General features: G+C 39.6%; 1 protein-coding gene across 2 annotated transcripts in view; it reads right to left on the minus strand.

The window, feature by feature from the left end:
• Positions 1–3,754: 3,754 nt before the first annotated feature.
• Positions 3,755–18,997, minus strand: part of EDNRB (endothelin receptor type B) — a 29,741-nt gene continuing 14,498 nt past the window's right edge. For both annotated transcript variants that reach the window (XM_042254967.1, XM_015098228.3), the window contains exons 3-8: positions 12,136–12,248; positions 11,797–12,001; positions 10,031–10,180; positions 8,860–8,993; positions 8,191–8,299; positions 3,755–6,273 (exon numbers count right to left, since the gene is read on the minus strand). In XM_042254967.1, the coding sequence (XP_042110901.1) occupies positions 6,139–6,273; positions 8,191–8,299; positions 8,860–8,993; positions 10,031–10,180; positions 11,797–12,001; positions 12,136–12,248 (846 nt within the window). In that variant the 3' untranslated portion in view covers positions 3,755–6,138. The remainder of the gene's footprint in view (positions 6,274–8,190; positions 8,300–8,859; positions 8,994–10,030; positions 10,181–11,796; positions 12,002–12,135; positions 12,249–18,997) is intronic.

Genomic DNA, 18,997 nt, shown 5'->3' on the forward strand with positions numbered 1-18,997 from the left:
TCTTCAGGCAAGAAAACTGGAGTGAGTTGCCAAGCTCTCCTCCAGGGGATCTTCCCAACCCAGGAATTGAACTCTATTCTCTTATGTCTCTGGCATTAGCAGGCAAGTTCTTTACCACTAGTGTCATGTGGGAAGCCCTTATCTAAGTTTGCTGCTGCTGCTGCTGCTAAGTCGCTTCAGTTGTATCCGACTGTGGGCAACCCCATAGATGGCAGCCTACCAGGCTCCCCTGTCCCTGGGATTCTCCAGGCAAGAACACTGGAGTGGGTTGCCATTTCCTCCTCCAGTGCATGAAAGTGAAAAGTGAAAGTGAAGTCGCTCAGTCCAGCCCGACTCTTAGCGACCTCATGGACTGCAGCCTACCAGGCTCCTCCGTCCATGGGGTTTTCCAGGCAAGAGTACTGGAATGGGGTGCCATCGTCTTCTCCGTTATCTAAGTCAGGGACTGGCAAATATTTTCTGGTAAAGGCCAAGTAGTAAATACTTCAGGCTTTGCAGTCCATGAAGTTTCTGTCACAATTGTGCTATTATAGTGAAAGGCAATTATAGTCAATATGTAAACAAATAGATGTGGCTGTCTTCCCAGACCTTATTTACAAAAAAAAAAAAAAAAAAAAAGGAAAAGAAAGAAAAGAGGTTAACAGACTGGCTTGGCCCTTGGGCCACAGTTTGCTAATTAAGGTTAAAGGCCCACCAGCCAAAAACCTCTTAAAAACTTTACCTGCCACATCTTTCTGCTCTAGTAGGTTATGATGACCCCGTCTTTCCAGGTCTGTTCTCCATCCTCTCCACACACATTCCTCCCTCACACCCTCATGTCTCTATTCTATCTCCTTCCTTTTTGTCTTTTAGTCAGGCTCCACGCTGCTTCCAAACCAGTGTCTTATAGGAACAGAATTTACCCTGTTGCTTCTTATTTAAAATACTCGGTGTTCTGCAGACATCTACATTGCAGGGTTTCCTCAATGCTACATGCATAAGACCTACTTGAAATCTTCATTAAATTAAAGACTTCTGGGCCCCACCCCAGAGATTCTAAAGATATGAGTTGAAGGCCAGGAATCTGCATTTTAAACAAACCTCCAGATGGATTGGCACATGTGGTCCTCAAACATTTGAAAAACAGTAGCCTTAGAAAAAGGGCTTCCCTGGTGGTTCAGATAGTAATGAATCTGCCTGCAATGCAGGAGACCTGGGTTTGATCCCTGGGTCAGGAAGATCCCCTGGAGAAGGGCATGGCACCCCACTCCAGTACTCTTGCCTGGAGAATCCTATGGACAGAGGAGCCTGGCGGGCTACAGTCCACAGGGTCGCAAAGAGTCAGACATGATTGAGTGACTAACACTTTCACTTTCAGCCTTGGGAAAGGGCAAACCCCTCTGAATGGAGCACAAGTCCTCATGACCTGTAATCTCTCCAGCCCCACCTCTCACAACTCCTCCTTCAACATACTATGGGTCAGCCCTTTTCTTGAACTGGCCATACTGGTTCATCCTCTTTTTCCCCATTAGATAGTCACTTTGCCAGTAATGCCATTGTCTCCTGGTCTGTTGGGTAAACTTCCTTTAAGGTTCAATTCAAGTTCCAACAGCTCTGATGAGTTTCCTTGAACTGTCTATTCTTACTGTGTATGTATCCATATTCTAGAACCTATAACATATTAGCTCCTTGAATTTATTTGTCTACTTCTCCCATTAGAGTGTGAATTTCTGAAGGACAGTGACTATGTCCTCTGCATTTGAATATACCTATGTTTTAGAGGGTACAATAAAATTACATATTAAGATTGATGCTTTCAAACTGTCGTGCTGGAGAAGACTCTTGAGAGTCCCTTGGACAGTAATGCAATTGAATCAGTCAATCCTTAAGGAAATCAACTCTAAATATTGACTAGAAGGACTGATGCTGAACCTGAAGCTCAGGTTAATGCTATGGTCACCTGATGCAAACAGCCAACTCATTGGAAAAGACCTTGATTCTGGGAAAGATTGAGGGCAAGAGGAGAAGGGACAACAGAGCATGAGATGGTTGGATGGCATCACTGACTCAATGGACATGAGTTTGAGCAAACTCTGAGAGATAGTGAAGAGCAGGGAAGCCTGGCACACTGCAGTTCATGAGGTCGCAAAGAGTTTGATACCACTTAGCGACAGAATAACAACAATGTTATAAATGTGTTGATTTGATATAAGAGATAGACTAAGAGTGTTCGTATCTATATTTTATAGATAATTCAACTGGAACTCAGAGATGTTAACTGACTTGAGATCAACCAAAGTGTCAAAACAATCAAGGGTATCACTTTTTTTTTTTTTTTTTTTACATTTGGAGTTTTTTTCCATTACACATGCTGCCTTCCTACCATGATGGAGTTATTCCCTGGGCTGGTGAGCCTTACATTCTGGAAGTGTTCAGTGGGATTTTCTGATTTGGGTATACACATTCGGTTCGTTGATTATTTAATGTTGTCACTTCTGTGGCTGACTAATGACTGAAAGTGAGTCAGTCCAGCCAGATACATTATTCTTCATGAGTTTGGCCTCTGCACTGTTTGGATTTCTGGACATTTCCATCTTAGTGCTGCCACATCTTTTGGTTTTCTTCCAAGAACCTAAATTATATTTGTTTTGCCTACATTTACTATCATGAATCATGTGGGCATTATTATTATTGTGACTCCATAACTAATATAGTTCAAGAGAAGGAAGGCTTTTTGTTGAATCCTTAGAGAGGATTCTGCCTGAGTTTTGCTTTCTTGTACTTCTCACATAGCTCCTGAATTCAGAACATCTATATCTCAAAGTACATGGGGGCTTCCTAGATGGTGCCAGTGGCAAAAAACCCACCTGCCAATGCAGGAGACATAAAAGATGGATATGGTTTCTATCACTGGGTTGGGAAGACCCCTTGGAGGAGGGCATGGCAACTCACTCCAGTATCTTTGCCTGGAGAATCTCATGGACAGAGGAGTCTAGCAGGCTGCAGTCCATTGAGTTGCAAAGAGTCGAATGTGACCGAAGTGACTCAGCACACAAGCATATCTCAAAATGCCCAGCTCAGATTAGGTAACTTGCCATTCAGAAAAGGTGAGGAATAACTCATACAAACCTCTGGAACACTAGGCTGAGTTTAAGATAATTATATGGTAAAAGAGTAAATGCAAATTCTTGATTATTTTTATCAGGGGAAGAAAGAGATTGTGTACTAAGAGATACAGGCATGTGAACCATGAGAGCTGCAAAACAGTTATTTAGTGGTCACTTCATTTTGTCTTGTACTATTTTTGCTGTCATTTCTATCTCCTATCCAGTAAGAGCCGACCTCTTTATTTTCTTAATTTCATCCTATCTTGCACTTAGTAAATACTCAAAAGGAGCTTGTGAAATGAAATGAGTGATTCCAAAATCACATTTCAGCCTTTCACCTTTCATCTATGATACAGTAATAATTAGACAATGAAATGCTCCCCAGGCAAGAAACCAGAGGTGGAAAGACATAAGGTGCCATTGGCAACTATCAATCAGATAACCTAGGAAAACTGAATGTATATATGTATCTGGTTATTCACAACAATAAACCATAAACCATTAACAGAAACTTTGGCATTTTAGTTTATGAACTTTCATATTTTCTTGATGGTTGTGTGTTTAACATAAGTAAAGTCCATTTGTGACATTTATATTTCCTTTAAATTTTAATACTAAATTAGTGTTTAATAAATGATTGTTTGCACATTGAAAAAAATAAGCTGGTCTTTTTCAAAAACAATTTAAATTTTTATTGATTTTGTTTACATCATAAAGAATTAGCAACTATAGTAGTTGCCACTTTAAGTGACCTCAGAAAAAACAAAATATATAATTATTTTACATGGTTATATTACAATTTTATAAAGTTAGTTACAGCATACTCATGCTTTGTTATAAACTGTATTCCTTTGGCCATATGTTATAAGCTATCAATACTAATGCACACCCATATTAGCAAATATAAAAGAGAAAATCAAAAAGTGTCATAAATCTTTTAAGCTTTCCAACCATGTTAACACTACTTTTGTCCATTGTTATATTATACAGTCCTTAATACTAGAAAATATGTTTGAAAATTAAACGGTAGCCCCTTTCCCCATATTGATTTTATTTATGCTGAGAAATCATGTTTGTTTCTTACCAACCTTTGTCAGTCTGTTTAAATTTTGAATCAACCATTTTTAGAAAAGCTACGGAACATGAGTTCATTATAAATAATGCATGCATATACTTTCTGTGTGCAGTTTAAAATTTGGCAAGATGTTGACAGCCCATGATTCTGACACAGAGAAAGGGCATTATAATGTAAATGAGGAAGAAATGAAATGGTCACAAAATGAGTTCAAATTTAAATAGGAATAAAAAAAATCCATTAACAAACTGAAAACAGTAGTGACCCAAAGTTAATTTAAGATCCGAAGTTTGAAATGTCTCTTGTGATAACAAGGATCTGAAAATGATTAGGAAGACATTAGTAAACAAGACTGTGATGTGTAAATAAATTCTATGTGGCACATGAATCCATGACTTGTCTTTCCTTTCTGGCATTGTTGGGTTTTTGGTATCATCACATTAGGTGCTGGAAAGCAACATTGCTCATTTATTCCCAACATGTGGCTCTGGGTTACCAAAAAAAAAAAAAAAAAATCAGAAACTCTGTTATATTTTAAGACAGAGTTAAAGCTCTTGGGCCCAATTTGTTCCTGAAGCCACTCTGAGAACATTGCACTGTGTTTTGCTGGAACAGAATCAGGACCTTTCGCATTGATGTAAAGGGCAATGACGAACATCAGGCTAAGAATGGGAATCTGTCCCCATGGGTCTCCTCCCGCCCCATCTCATTTCCTCTGTCTTCCGTTTTTCTCTCGTACATATTTTCACACACATCTCATCTGAGTTAACCTAAGGCACTTTGCTGGGGAGATGAAAGAATTCAGCAAGAATGCACAAAGTTAAAAGGTTCTTAACGGTCTCATATAGTAGTTTTGCCTGTGACAGGAAAGCACCGCATCCAGAACTCTTTTCTATTAGTTATTTACAAAAATAATATAAAAGTTAGTAATAAGTTTTAAAGGTGTCTCTTGCACTGACTGTAATAGCTATGATCTTAGAGACAGTGTTTTAACTATCATATGGTACATATGCCAGATACCACCTTAATTGCAGAGAAGATGCTGCTGTTTCCTTTGCCATATGGTCAACGCTCCAGGCAACTCACATTCTGTCCATGATGGGGTTACTGGCATCTCTCCATTGTAAAGGTATGAACACTGGGGCCTGCCCTCTGTTTAATCATCTACACATTGTGTATTGTAGCTAAGTATTTACAGATGACAAAACTAAAAGTACAGAATTTAAACTATAGTGGTAAAAGAAGAATGCTTTAATAATCCTCAAAAAAATTGTAGGTAGTCCTTTCTTTGCCAAGCACACGAATAGGCGATTTCAAAGCAGTGTTTTGGCATGGCATTCCAAAACTTCTCTCTCTGTCCCTTTGTGACATTTGATCTTATCTGAATGCAAAGTTGTATGATTTTCAAAAACCTCAGTCTCTCTGATTTTCCCTCCTGATCATTTAAATATGTCTCTAATGTCAAAAATACACTAGCCGAACTATTTTCATGTGTTGTTTCCAAATACAGTCCCACTAAAGGTGTGAAACTTTGAAAGATTTAAAAATTTTTAAATTGAGTAATTTAAATTTCATCTAAAAATTCTGTTTTGCAGTGACACTTTTTTCCTTTACATCAGATGCATCTTAATTTACAAAAATAAACATCTTTCACAGGAATTCTGAGTGAACTCAAGTTAAATGTAAGTGGTGCATGAATAGACCAGAAGTTCTGAAGAGCTATAACATAGTGAAGTGCTAACTGTAAAGAATTAAGTGCTTTCACAACGAGGCTTTCTTAATTCTCACTGCTTGTCTTCTCATGCTGGAAATAGCTCGTCAAATGTCATGTGGAACTCTTGAGTGTGAAGAAAATAATCACTCTTAGATTTGTACATTGTTTTGTGCAAACACACACGTTGTTTTGTTTCACTTTGGCAGACACCTCTTTGTTTGAATGATTTCTGTCCAAAATAAAGAAAATGAATATTCCTTCTTTCAAGATGAGCTGTATTTATTACTGGAACGGAAGTTGTCATATCCGTGATCGTTAGCTTTGAACTTTAAGCACGACTGCTTTTCCTCCAAGGACTGCTTTTCTTCAAATGATTGGCACCAGCAGCATAAACATGACTGCCCAAAACAAAGTAACTTTGTTATAAGTTTACATCAAATTACACTATCACAACCCTCCCGGCTCACCAGAATTCTGGCTTTCTCTGCATGAACAGCAATTCTTGGGCCACTTTCTTGCCATGCCCTCTTATTTTCTCCTTAAAAACATATAACTACAGAAGTAGTATTTGATAATTTTTTAAACTAGAAGCTACACCGAAGAAAAATGTATATAATTACACTTCTTCATCTTTTAATTAAAATGAAATAGAAAGACACTCAATTCTTGGATACTTACTCTTGATTACTTGAGAAATAGTCTTAATATTTGATAAATATATAACTCAAACCTTTTTTTCCTATGCAAGTGGAAATATTACCATACCCGTACATACATAATAATCTGTAACTTTGTGGGCATCAAAATAATTGTAGCTTGTTCCACCCGTATATTTAAGGACACAACTAGAATTGTAAGCAAAGAGATGCTACAGAACCATGTTGACATCTTCCCCTCTGGGAATATGGTGCCCTAGGACTTCACCCCTAATCCTATAGAAATGGAATGGTGGTTGACAGTGGGGGAACTGAAAACAGCTCCTTTGTCCCTTTCCTGTTTGGCTATTTCTGTTTACTTCTAACCTTAAAAGAACCTAATTATAGGCTTCTCTGGTGGCTCAGAGGATAAAGAATCTGACTGCAATGCAGAAGACTGAGGTTCAATCCCTGGTTTGGGAAAATCCCCTGGAGAATGGAATGGCAATCCACTCCAGTATTCTTGCTTGGAGAATTCCATGGGCAGAGGAGCCTGGTGGGCTACAGACCATGGGGTCACCAAGAATTGGACATGAGCAACTAACACACCCCTGGGGATTTGATCACTAAGCAATTGAAACTAACTCCTGACTTAATGCTCAACTGAGTGCACAAGATGCCTTGTCTAACCTGTTGATGCTTCTCCTAGATAAAAAGAAGCAGGACTAGGTCTGCACCCACAGCAGTCCCCGCAAGGAATCCTGGGAGCAGATCACTTGGCAAGATAGCATCTGAAGAGAGAGCCAGACAGTCTGCCTTCCATGGAGAGGCAGAGCCCAACCTTCTGCCAGGATGATTCACTGAGATTCTTCTCCCTCCATTTTTCCTTTTAAAAATTGTCATGACTGAACAGAATCTTTGGAGTCAGTCTCTGGACCTGAGTCCACCATCTCCCTAGATTGCTGGCTTTTCTGATGAAAGTATTTTTCTCCATTTTTTCTCCTTTATTAACACTTGCCTCTGGAATTATTGGTATATGAGCGGCAAGCAGCCAACCTGGGTAGGAACAAGTGGATATAAGGGAAGGAATATTTTATTCCATACTAGGTAACTGAAGGAGTGAATGAATGGATGGATGTTACACACAAATGGAAGCAGCCAAATGAGGAATAATTTCATGTGTTCTATATCAAGGAACACTGCTATCGAATGAAGGCAAAAAAGTGAAGGTAGAACTTGAATTAAGCTGCTTCGTTTGACTCGTAATTCTCACCTGTGTATGAAAAGGAGACTAACTTAGTTATAATTAGCAGTGTGTTACCTAGTCCAAAATCTTCCAAAAAGGGAAACAGTGCATTTAATTCATGTGTAGCTCTGATTTTATCATGTGATAGCATTCAGATATCAATGCATGTAATTTTTTATTCATTTTCTGAGTAATTCTATGAGTAAGACTGATTGGTTGAGGCAGTAGTGAATGGTTGACTGGGATTTGTAGGGAGAAATCAATTATAGTGATTTATGAGCAAAATTTATATTTAAACAATCATCTATCATGTAATACAAGGGAAAATTATAAAACAATTGACTAGATCTCTCTGGTTAGAAATATTAATAGTTTGTAAGGGTTATATTTGATACCAGATTAAAAGGGTTTTTGATTTTAGAATACTCTCTTACCTTAAAGCAGTTTTTGAATCTTTTGCTCACCAAATACAGAGCTATTGGGTTAATACAGGAATTCAGGGAGGCCATGTTGATGCCAATGTAGTCTAATACCAACAAAAAGCTGCGAAAATAATACAAAGATTTATTTATGTGCTATGAGCACAAATTCTTTACAGACTTTTGTACTTTATAAATTTAAAAACTACCCATTTACAATTATTTTTACTTTATCATTAGTCTTTGCTGATTTTGATCTCTCTCTGTCTCTCTCTCTTTCTCTTTGCTTCTGTCTCTCTCTTTGTCTTATTCTCTGTCCCTGTCATATCCTTAATCCTTATTCCCACTCCCATGCTCAATTCTCTGCCTTAAAATAAAATATATTTTGTAAGTGCCCAGGCTGTCTAAAAAACAAAGGATTTACAAAGTGCAATGGAGAACCAGATCTGATATTTTCAATCATGTCATTCACTCACTTGGACAGCCCTGGCTCTCCATTCTCAGTGCTCTCCAAAGCTCCCCTTACTTCTCCGTTGGAAATAGAAGTAAAAGTTAAAAGAAAAGCTGGGGGGCATCTTAAATTGCTCCCTGAGGATTAGAAAAATGGTACTCTCTCTTCCTGCCAATGAAAGGAATCAATGGAAAAACTTCTGAATGGCATTTATTTACACAACTATTACTTACCTCAAAAATTCACATCTACGGGGATCATGCTGATCATAAAGAGTGAGTTTCAAAATCCTGCTAAGATGAAGAGGAAGCCAACACAGAGCAAAGACAAGGACCAGGCAAAATACTGTTTTGGCCACTTCCCGTCTCTGAAATAAAACCACAATCAGACTCTGTAACGGATGGCTCATTATAATCACAGCATTCTCTCTTTCCAAACAAAATGTTTAATAATGTTTACAAAAAGTGAGTGGCATTTGTAAAAATTCAGGATACAGAGTTTTAAGCTGAATAGTTACTTTGAATTAGAACCTAAATGACTAGAGATTTATCTTTTTCTTTAAACTTTTCATTTTGCATCGGGGTATAGCCAATAAACAATGCTGTGATAGTTTCAGGTGAACAGCAAAGGGACTCAGCCATACATATACATGGATCCCTTTTCCCTCAAACTCCCCTCCCATCCAGGCTGCCACACAACATTTAGGAGAATTCTATGTGCTAATATAGTAGGTCCTTGTTGGTTATTCATTTTAAATATAGCTGTGTGTACATGTCCATTTCAAACCTCCTAACTAGCCGGCCTTTCCTCTCATCCTAGAGATTCATCTTTAAAAAGTAATGGCTTACATGTGCAATCTAGAAAAATGGTACAGATGAGCCTACTTGCAGGGCAGGAATAGAGACACAGACATAGAGAAAGGGTGTATGGACACCAAGCAGGGGAGAGGAGGGTAGGATGAACTGGGAGATGAGATTTGACCTAAATACACTACCATGTGTAAATGGATAGTGGGGACCTGCAGTGTGACACAGGGAGGTCAGCTCTGTGATGACCTAGCTGAGTGGGATGGGCGGTGATGAGAGGGAGGTCCAAGAGGGGGGGATCTATGTACACATACAGCTGATTCACTTCACTGCACAGCAGAAACTAACATAGCACTGCAAAGCAATTATACTCCAATAAAAGACGGTTTCTCTAAAAAAGTGATGGCTCTTTTTACATTCCTTTAGATTATGTAGGATACCTCCAGGTAGATAGCACAGAACATATTAAAAATATCAGACTAAGAAAAAGCAATTATGCTCTAGTAGATGATACTTTCAGTTTATTGTCACTACAATAATTTTCATATTCATAATTGGAATTGTAATCATGAGTCAGCAAATATTTCTATTTCCTTACCTGTTTTAAGTGATCATTTAAAGCAATTTGCATACCACTCTTCTTTCTCAACATTTCACAAGTCATCAGGGTATAAAACAATGCAGTGATGGCCAATGGCAGGCAGAAATAGAAACTAAATAGCCACCAGTCTTTAGCTGTCTTGTAAAACTAAGGGGAAGAAAGGATGTTATAGTTAATATTCCTCTGTAAGAAACTCTTACATATCAAATATTTAAAAATGCTCATCAAGGAATAATCTCCTAAAGTAGATCCATTTTATAAATACTATGTAGAATCTTTCAGTAGAATCTTTACACCACTATGCAGAATTTTTTGTCTGCTGAACAAAAAATTAAATTAAGTGAAACAAACTTTTCCTAAAAGGTGTTTCAATTCTCTAAGGCAGTGTGCTATAATTATATATAAAAATGTAAGCAATTGGGCAAATTTTTAAATACTTGATAACTCAAATATTTTTGTCTTCACAGAAGTGAAAGGAATTCCTTACCACATCTGGATGTGTAAAGATATTTTAGTGTTTTGGGGGAACTTCTCACTTTTTAACAAGTTTGTTTCTGGGGAAAGCAGGTAGGAAGAGGTCTATAGTAATCATTTAGCTCAGGGATGTATACATCTAAACTATCAACTAAAAATCAAAATTGCTTATAAAATGACTCCTCTCTTACTTGTTCTTTTTTCCTTTTCCTTTTAAAGATTGTTGTTCCAGATATGTCTCTGTTGGAACAGAAGTTATGGAATCTATGCAGTACTTTGGGCTTCCCAGGTAGTGCTTATGGTAAGGAACCCGCCTGAGACAAGAGACATAAGTGATGTGGGTTCGATCCCTGGGTCGGAACAATCCCCTGGAGGAGAGCACAGCAACCCACTCCAGTATTCTTGCCTGGATAATTCCATGGACAGAGGTGCCTGGTGGAGTAAGATCCATGGGGTCGCAAAGATTGGGACATGACTGTGACTTAGCGCACACCCATGCAGTACTTTTTCCATTGTAACTAATAAGAAACAAGGAAACAGCATTTTCATTTTCAGTTTCCCATTAAAGCCCCTCTTTAGTCTTTTGTTTATCATGATCTATACACATATACATAAAGTCTTATATAAACTTATGTGTAAAGTAGAAAATAATTATTTGTGACATTTGGACCCACTCCTTTTGCGTTACTCCTCTTCACCCTTTCTGTTGGGAAGAGCCTTTTTCACTTACGGTCTATTTTCTGATGACCAGCATTGCTATTTTCCCCCATTTCCTAATTAAACACTCTTAAATAAATTGACAAGATGGAGTTCTTTGCAATGGTAGTTTTCCCTTTAGAGACAGGACAGGCTTGTCATTCATACCAAGATTCATGGAGTCACGTAGATTTCTACCAGTCTATCCATACCAGGGTGACTTCCACTTGATCATCCTTTTAACCACACACTGCCTCCAATGACTGCTGTGTTGCTTAATGCAAAATATGTTGTAGCTGCCAGTTCTTATGTGAATTTGAGTAGGAAAGCTATAAATTCTAATCGACTCTCTTATGTCAACTTGGCTTATCTGTATTCCTGAGAACCAGGGGATTCTTGGAGAAGTAATGACCTAGCTTCTTGCAGCATGGGTCATTAGTCCTGCTGTTAACCCTGAGGTCCTGGGACCTACACTTTTAATTTATGCCAAGGACAGTCATAAATCAATAATTTCCCAAGAAGAGGAGATTGGGGGAAAATAGCTAAACATTTATGAGGCAAGAGCAGAAAAGGGAAAGAAAAGTAAAATTTACCTGCATAAATGCTGTTTTCTGAGTGGGATGGAGCAAGCAGATTCTCAGATTATTTCCTATGTGATCACTCGTAATTATATCAAAACCCACGGCCTCAGGGACAGCCAGAACCACGGAGACCACCCAAATTAAAACAATTTCTACTGCTGTCCATTTTGGAACCCCGATTCCTTTAATCCGACTCCAAGAAGCAACAGCTCGATATCTGAAGAACAAAACAGAATCAATTGCCAAGCTGGCAGAGCCTGGTTTTTATTGAATTACAGTTTACTTTCTAAGTAACGTAGCAACCACTAGGATTTTGGTCAGGATATATGTTGCTTAGATACATGCTCTTACCTGTCAATACTCAGAGCACATAGACTCAGCACAGTGATGCCCACGGAGGCCTTCTGAATGAAAGGCACCAGCTTACACATCTCAACCCCAAAGGGCCAGTCCTTGGCGAGCAACTGCATTGAGGAGACACAAAGCTCTGTTAGGGAGATGTTCACAGGGTGCTCTTGAACTGTATTTATTACTTAGTGGAGGTGAATGAGCTTATGGAGTAAAATAACAAATTCCAGTTCTTTTTCTCATGCACTCCTCTGAAAACCACCTGCATTTGTTAGATATCTGGAATAAGAGAGTGGGCTGGCAATCATGAAAGGGCAGCCAATTCAGGAGAATTAGCTACACATGAACAGGAGCTTAGGGTCAAGGTCTCTTCTATTGCAGGGCCAATTGCTTAAGTTCTCCTTACAAAAATGGGACGCTGCTGTACAGCACCAGGAGCTCAGATTAGTCTTCTGTGATGATCTAGAGGGCTGGCATGGGGGGGGGGGGCAGTGGGAGGGAGGCTCAAGAGAGAGGATATATGTATACATATTACTGATTTACTTCATTGCACAGCAGACACTAACACAACATTGTAAAACAATTATATTCCAGTTTTTTTTTTTTAAATTTAAATTGAGCCTGTAGTGCTGAAAATGCCTCTCATATTCTTATGAAGTCTCCAATGCTCAGTTAACAGCCAAATCAAAATAAAGATTAGTCAAAAATAGGTGAAAAGTGTTTCTTAGTTAGACTAGATGCCTCTTTGGGCTTCCCTGGTAGCTCAGCTGGTAAAGAATCTGCCTGCAATGCAGGAGACCTGGGTTCTATCCCTGGGTTGGAAAGATCCCCTGGAGAAGAGAGTGGCAACCCACTCCAGTATTCTTGCCTGGAGAATCCCCATGGACAGAGGAGCCTGGTGGGCTACAGTCCATGGGGTCGCAAAGAGTTGGACATGACTGAGTGACTAAGCACAGATGACTCCTATGGAGAACAGAGTGTGTGTTCGTGTCCTTACTCTTCACTCTGGTCAACTGCACTGTCAGTCAGCACACTGTCCAGAATGTGTTCAACACAAGGCATGCTTCTTCCTTAAGACTTCACCTGAGTCCTTCCTTCTCCCAGAAGGCTTTCCCCGAACAGATCCACTTGGCTAAAACCTTTACTTCTTTTAGCTCTTGCTCAAGTCTCATCTTTTCAATATGACCACACTGCTAAGGATAGAAAATGGTCAGGCCTCCCCATCTCTGTCTTTCTACTCCACTTTCCTTTACACCTATAGCACTTGTTAACTCCTATTGTGTGTAGTATTTGTTTGTTTTGTTAAGTTTTTGCTGTCTGCAACCCCTAGCCTATCAGACAGAATACAACTTCTGCAATTGCCTAGCACAGTTCCTGACACACAGTAGATGCTTAAGTATTCAAGTCCCTAAAATACATAGGCACTGGTTATTCAGTGAGCAAAATGACTTAGTTCTTGCTACTATACATACATTTCTATTTTAAACTAACTATGCAGCCATCTTCTGTTAAACTCATGATTTTTCTTTTGTAGGACAACTGGGTATGCCCCACACCCAATGTAAATGAATCATATTAGGTAAACATCTGGGTCAAATGTTTACACGGTTTGAAAAGAAACTGTTTTAAATCTACCTATGTGTGTTTTAATGTTTTAAAGAATAACCTTCCAAAGTTGAAAACTAGTTTGAAACATAATTAAGTCTTTCCATTCTTCTACTTGTAACATTTCTTTGTAGAGTTTATCATGCTGGGTAACTGTTTGGCAACTAGAATAGCACCCAAAGCTGAAACGTGTGTCTCAGTATGAATATGACTCAGAGCTCCAGCATGAGACCAATTTCATTTCTAAGACAGACATGAAAAATTACACCGACATGTAGACAAATGTTGGCAAACTTACAGCAAACATGCTTTTTCTAGGGTCGGAAAGCCTGCAAGGCCAGACAGATCACACAAGAGTGAAGGCAGCCAGGTGCAAGAAAGTCACTGGTGTCAGGAAATAATAGACGGCAGAGGGGTCTGCGGTAAATCCTGTCTAAAAGGAGCCTGTGCTAATAAACATGATGTGATTATTGATAAGAAATCCCCAGTACCAAAATATCTTGATTTTTATCCCCAAATGTTTATATAAATCTCACAGTTTATAAAAATTGTCAACTAATTCAAATTTTTGAAAAAACAAAAGCACTAACAGATAATAACATCATGTTAACAAAATAATTTTATGTGTCAGATCAGCCTCTAACTTGTGACCTCTGGATTAAAATGGGCTGGCTCATAACTCTGCTTATACATTTATTCATTCAACAAACATGTATTCAATACCCACCATGCGCCAACACCATTTGGAGTATGGGGGTTTATCAGTGAACAAGGCAAACTCGCTGCTCTCATGGAGCTTACAGTCTAGTGAGGGAGGCAGAGGAAGAATACCTAAATACTTAATATGGTGTTCACAGGATTTGTGGCAGCTGATGCGAAGAGCTGACTCATTGGAAAAGACCCTGATGCTGGGAAAGAATGAGGGCAGGAAGAGAAGGGGACGACAGAGGATGAGATGGTTGGATGGCATCACTGACTCAATGGACATGAGTTTGGGTAGGCTCCAGGAGTTGGTGATGGACAGGGAGGCCTGGCATGCTGCAGTTCATGGGGTCACGAAGAGTTGGAAATGACTGAACAACTGAACTGAGAAATTGTAATGAAATTTTGGGTGCTTTCTTATTTTAAAGATAATTTTGATGTGGACCATTTTTAAAGTTTTTATTGAGTTTGTTACAATATTGCTTCTGCTTTATGCTTTGATTCTTTTGGCCATGAGGCATGTGGGATCTTAGCTTCCCAACCAAGGATCCAACCTGCACCCACTGCATGGGAAGCAAAGTCTTAACCCCTGCACCACCAGTCAGGTCTCTCTCACACGTGGCAACTTTCAGTAGGGATTTGACTAAAACAAAAGAGTAAGCCATGTAGACTGTATTTTAGGCAGAGGAAAGAGCAAATAGAAAGGTCCTGAGTGGAGAGTGAAAAAGTTGGCTTAAAGCTCAGCATTCAGAAAATGAAGATCATGGCATCTAGTCCCATCACTTCATGGGAAATAGATGGGGAAACAGTGGAAACAGTGGCAGACTTTATCTTGGGGGGCTTCAAAATCACTGCAGATGGTGACTGCAGCCATGAAATTAAAAGACGCTTACTCCTTGGAAGAAAAGTTATGACCAACATAGACAGCATATTCAAAAGCAGAGACATTACTTTGCCGACTAAGGTCCGTCTAGTCAAGGCTATGGTTTTTCCAGTGGTCATGTATGGATGTGAGAGTTGGACTGTGAAGAAAGCTGAGCGCCGAAGAATTGATGCTTTTGAACTGTGGTGTTGGAGAAGACTCTTGAGAGTCCCTAGGACTGCAAGGATATCCAACCAGTCCATTCTGAAGGAGATCAGCCCTGGGATTTCTTTGGAAGGAATGATGCTAAAGCTGAAACTCCAGTACTTTGGCCACCTCATGCGAAGAGTTGACTCATTGGAAAAGACTCTGATGCTAGGAGGGATTAGGGGCAGGAGGAGAAGGGGATGACAGAGGATGAGACGGCTGTATGGCATCACTGACTCGATGGACGTGAATCTGAGTGAACTCCGGGAGTGGGTGATGGATAGGGAGGCCTAGTGTGCTGCGATTCATGGGGTCGCAAAGAGTCGGACACGACTGAGAGACTGAACTGAACTGAACTGACGTCAAAATAACCCTAGGGAGAGGAAGAGATGAAAAGAAGGTTCTTAAGGCTGACTGGAGTGGTCCAGACCAGTCTAGATGTAATTAGAGGGAGGAGTGTAATTTGTTTTTTAAAGGAAATTCTTTGCAATATTTTGAACATTGAGATGGCATCATCTTATTTATGTTAAAAGAAAATCACTCCAGGGACTTTCCTGGTGATCCAGTGGTTAAGATTTCACCTTTCAATGCAAGAGTTGCAGGTTTGATTCCTGGTCAGGGAACTAAGATTCCACATGCTTATGGCTAATAAAACCAGAACATAAATAACAGAAGCAATATTGTAACAAATTCAACAAAGTCTTGAAACAAATTGGTCCATATTAAAAAAAAAATACCAAAACCCCTCTCATTCTAAACACATAAAAAGATCACTCTGGATGCTCAAGATAAACTAGAAAGTGGAACGGTAGACTATGAATAGACTAGATAGACAATGATAAACTAGAATAGTCAAGAAAAGAAGATTTGATGAGAGATCATGGGCTGAAACTTGTGGTGCCTTGCAACTGAAAGGAATGGATTATAGACAGGATATATTTTGATAACAGAGCTAGCAGGATTTGTTGATGGGTTGGATATAAGACGTGAGGAGCCAGAACACTCAAAGAAGTTGGTCATATGAATGGTGAAGACATTGACAGAAATGTAGAAGACCCAGGATCCGGCAAATCTGAACCAGCGACAAGCTCGAGGTGGTTTAGAAGACTTGCCAGTTACCCTTGCAAACATAATAAAAAGATTCCAACCAGTTGAAAGAATGCTTCCAGACACAGTGTGGTATAAACTATTGCATCTAGGTGATAGTCTTTCTAATCATTCTGTCTTTATATCAGAGGGGGAAGAAAAAGGAAAACTAACATTTACAATGGGTTAGACACTATTCTAAGCCATTTACCTATGGTATATCATTGAATGCCCAAAGCAATCCTATAAGGTAAATTACTATAATCTGCATTTTAATAGGTTAAAAGACTTAGAGGTACTTAGAAGTTTATTAACTTGCTGCATTGGTTTTTTAGGGCTCCCCGATGGCTCAGACAGTAAAAGAATCCACCTGTAATGCAGGAGACTTGGGTTCAATCCCTGGATTGGGAAGATCCCCTGGAGAAAGGCATGGAAACCCACTCCAGTGTTAAACATGCCCACAAATTCTTTGACAGTCCTCCCTTCAAAAGGTGAAGCTCATTTCCCTCACTTTGAAGCAGCAGGGGGCGGGGAGGGACTTAATGATTCACATTTAGTGAATAGAATGTGATGGGACTGATGATGCCTGACATCTGAGACTAGTTCATAGATGGCATTCTGGCTTTCTCCTTGCTCACTCTTGGATCATCACTTTGAGGGAGTTGCCATGTCAAGGAGGAGGGTCCCTGTGAAGAGGCAACATGGAAAGGGACTGAGGCCACCTGAAAAGAGCTGGCACTGATTTGCCAAGTGTCCAGCCTTGGACAAGCCTTCTCATGACTGCAGCCCTGCCAATAACTTGACCCTTGTGAGAGACCCTGAGTCAGGAGAACCCAGGTCTCTCGCATTGCAGGTGGATTCTTTATCAGCTGAGCCACCAGGGTAGCCCAAGAATACTGCAGTGGGTAGCCTATCCCTTCTCTAGCGGTTCTTCCTGACTGAGGAGTCGAACTGGGGTCTCCTGCATTTCAGATGGATTCTTTACCAACTGAGCTACCAGGGAATATATTTGTCCTTGGTCACTCACTTATGTGAGGCCTCCTGCATGGCGTTTGTGGTCAAGGACCCACCTGTCATTGCAGGAGACATGATATTGTGGGTTCGATCCCTGGGTCAGGAAGATCCCTTGGAAGAGGGCATGGCAACCCACTCCAGTATTCTTGCCTGGAGAATCCCATGGACAGAGGAGCCTGGAGGGCTATAGTCCATAAGGTCGCAAAGAGTTGGACATGACTGAAGTGACTTAGCATGCACACACATGCTAACTTAGGTAAGTAATAGATAAATCCCTAGCTATTTTATTCATCTAATGTCCAAAAATTCAGATAGTTTCAATTACTTTATTGTCTTGAACAGTCTCTAAATATGCAAATGTGAGTATCACAGGGTACAATCATTAGATGAGTCAAAATGAATGAGTGTCTGGTCACTGAAGGGAGACACGTCTGGCCAATGGAAATGAGTTCTGCGTTGAATCCAGGCTCTGTTTTGAAGTTATTATTGCTTTTGGCTCAGACTAGACATTGGATGATTGCTCTTCATACCACTGGGAGGCCTGCAGTCCAACCTCTGACCCAAGTTATCACAGGGGACAGGGAAACACAAACTGAAAATTGTAGCAATTCTCTTCAAGCTCAACACAGAGATAGTCAGCAACTTAATCACAACCGACAGATTACAATTTTCTAATCTACCCTTCCAAAGGAAAAGAGACTGCCAAAAAACCCTTCATGATTTCAGTTCAGACATGAATGCTGTCAGTCCTGAGAGGTCACAGAAGGTGAGGGATTGAGTGCCCATTTCTATTATTTTGTAGTCAGAAGGATGACTTTGGCAATCTCTGCTTCTCTCATCAGAAGGCTTTGTGGAGACGCTGAGAAGCCTGATCTCCTGTGACATAGACCATGCTTACTGTTGATGCTCATCTCTGCCTAAATGGCCTCCATCCAGAATATCTTGGCAATTTAGGGCTTGGAGCTTATTAAGAATGCAAAGACATCAATCTCTTGCCCTGAGTGGAGGAAAAGCTGTGAACTTAAAAAAAAAAAAAATCCATCTCAACCAAGACGCCACTTTAAAATTTGGTGAAAGAATGTTCTTACAGGTTTTCATAATTCCTGGAAATTATTTCACTATTTCTTGACAAAAATAATGACACCCAATGCCTATAATCTGAAGTTCAACGATTCAGTTTTCCTTTTGGTAGAGGAAACGGATTCTCTTTTATTGCAAGAGGAAGCAAGTCTAACTTTAAACCTAGCAATAACACATTCATATTTCTTATTTGCAGTTTTTGTCATTCAGTTAGATAACTTAAGGGCAAAATCTGAGTACTGAAGACAAATCATGCCTCTAATCAAATCTCTCTGATTGCAAAAAAAAACAATGTCAGGGATCAATATT

The sequence above is a fragment of the Ovis aries genome, chromosome 10 (genome assembly GCF_016772045.2).
Source record: "Ovis aries strain OAR_USU_Benz2616 breed Rambouillet chromosome 10, ARS-UI_Ramb_v3.0, whole genome shotgun sequence".
NCBI lineage: Eukaryota > Metazoa > Chordata > Mammalia > Artiodactyla > Bovidae > Ovis > Ovis aries.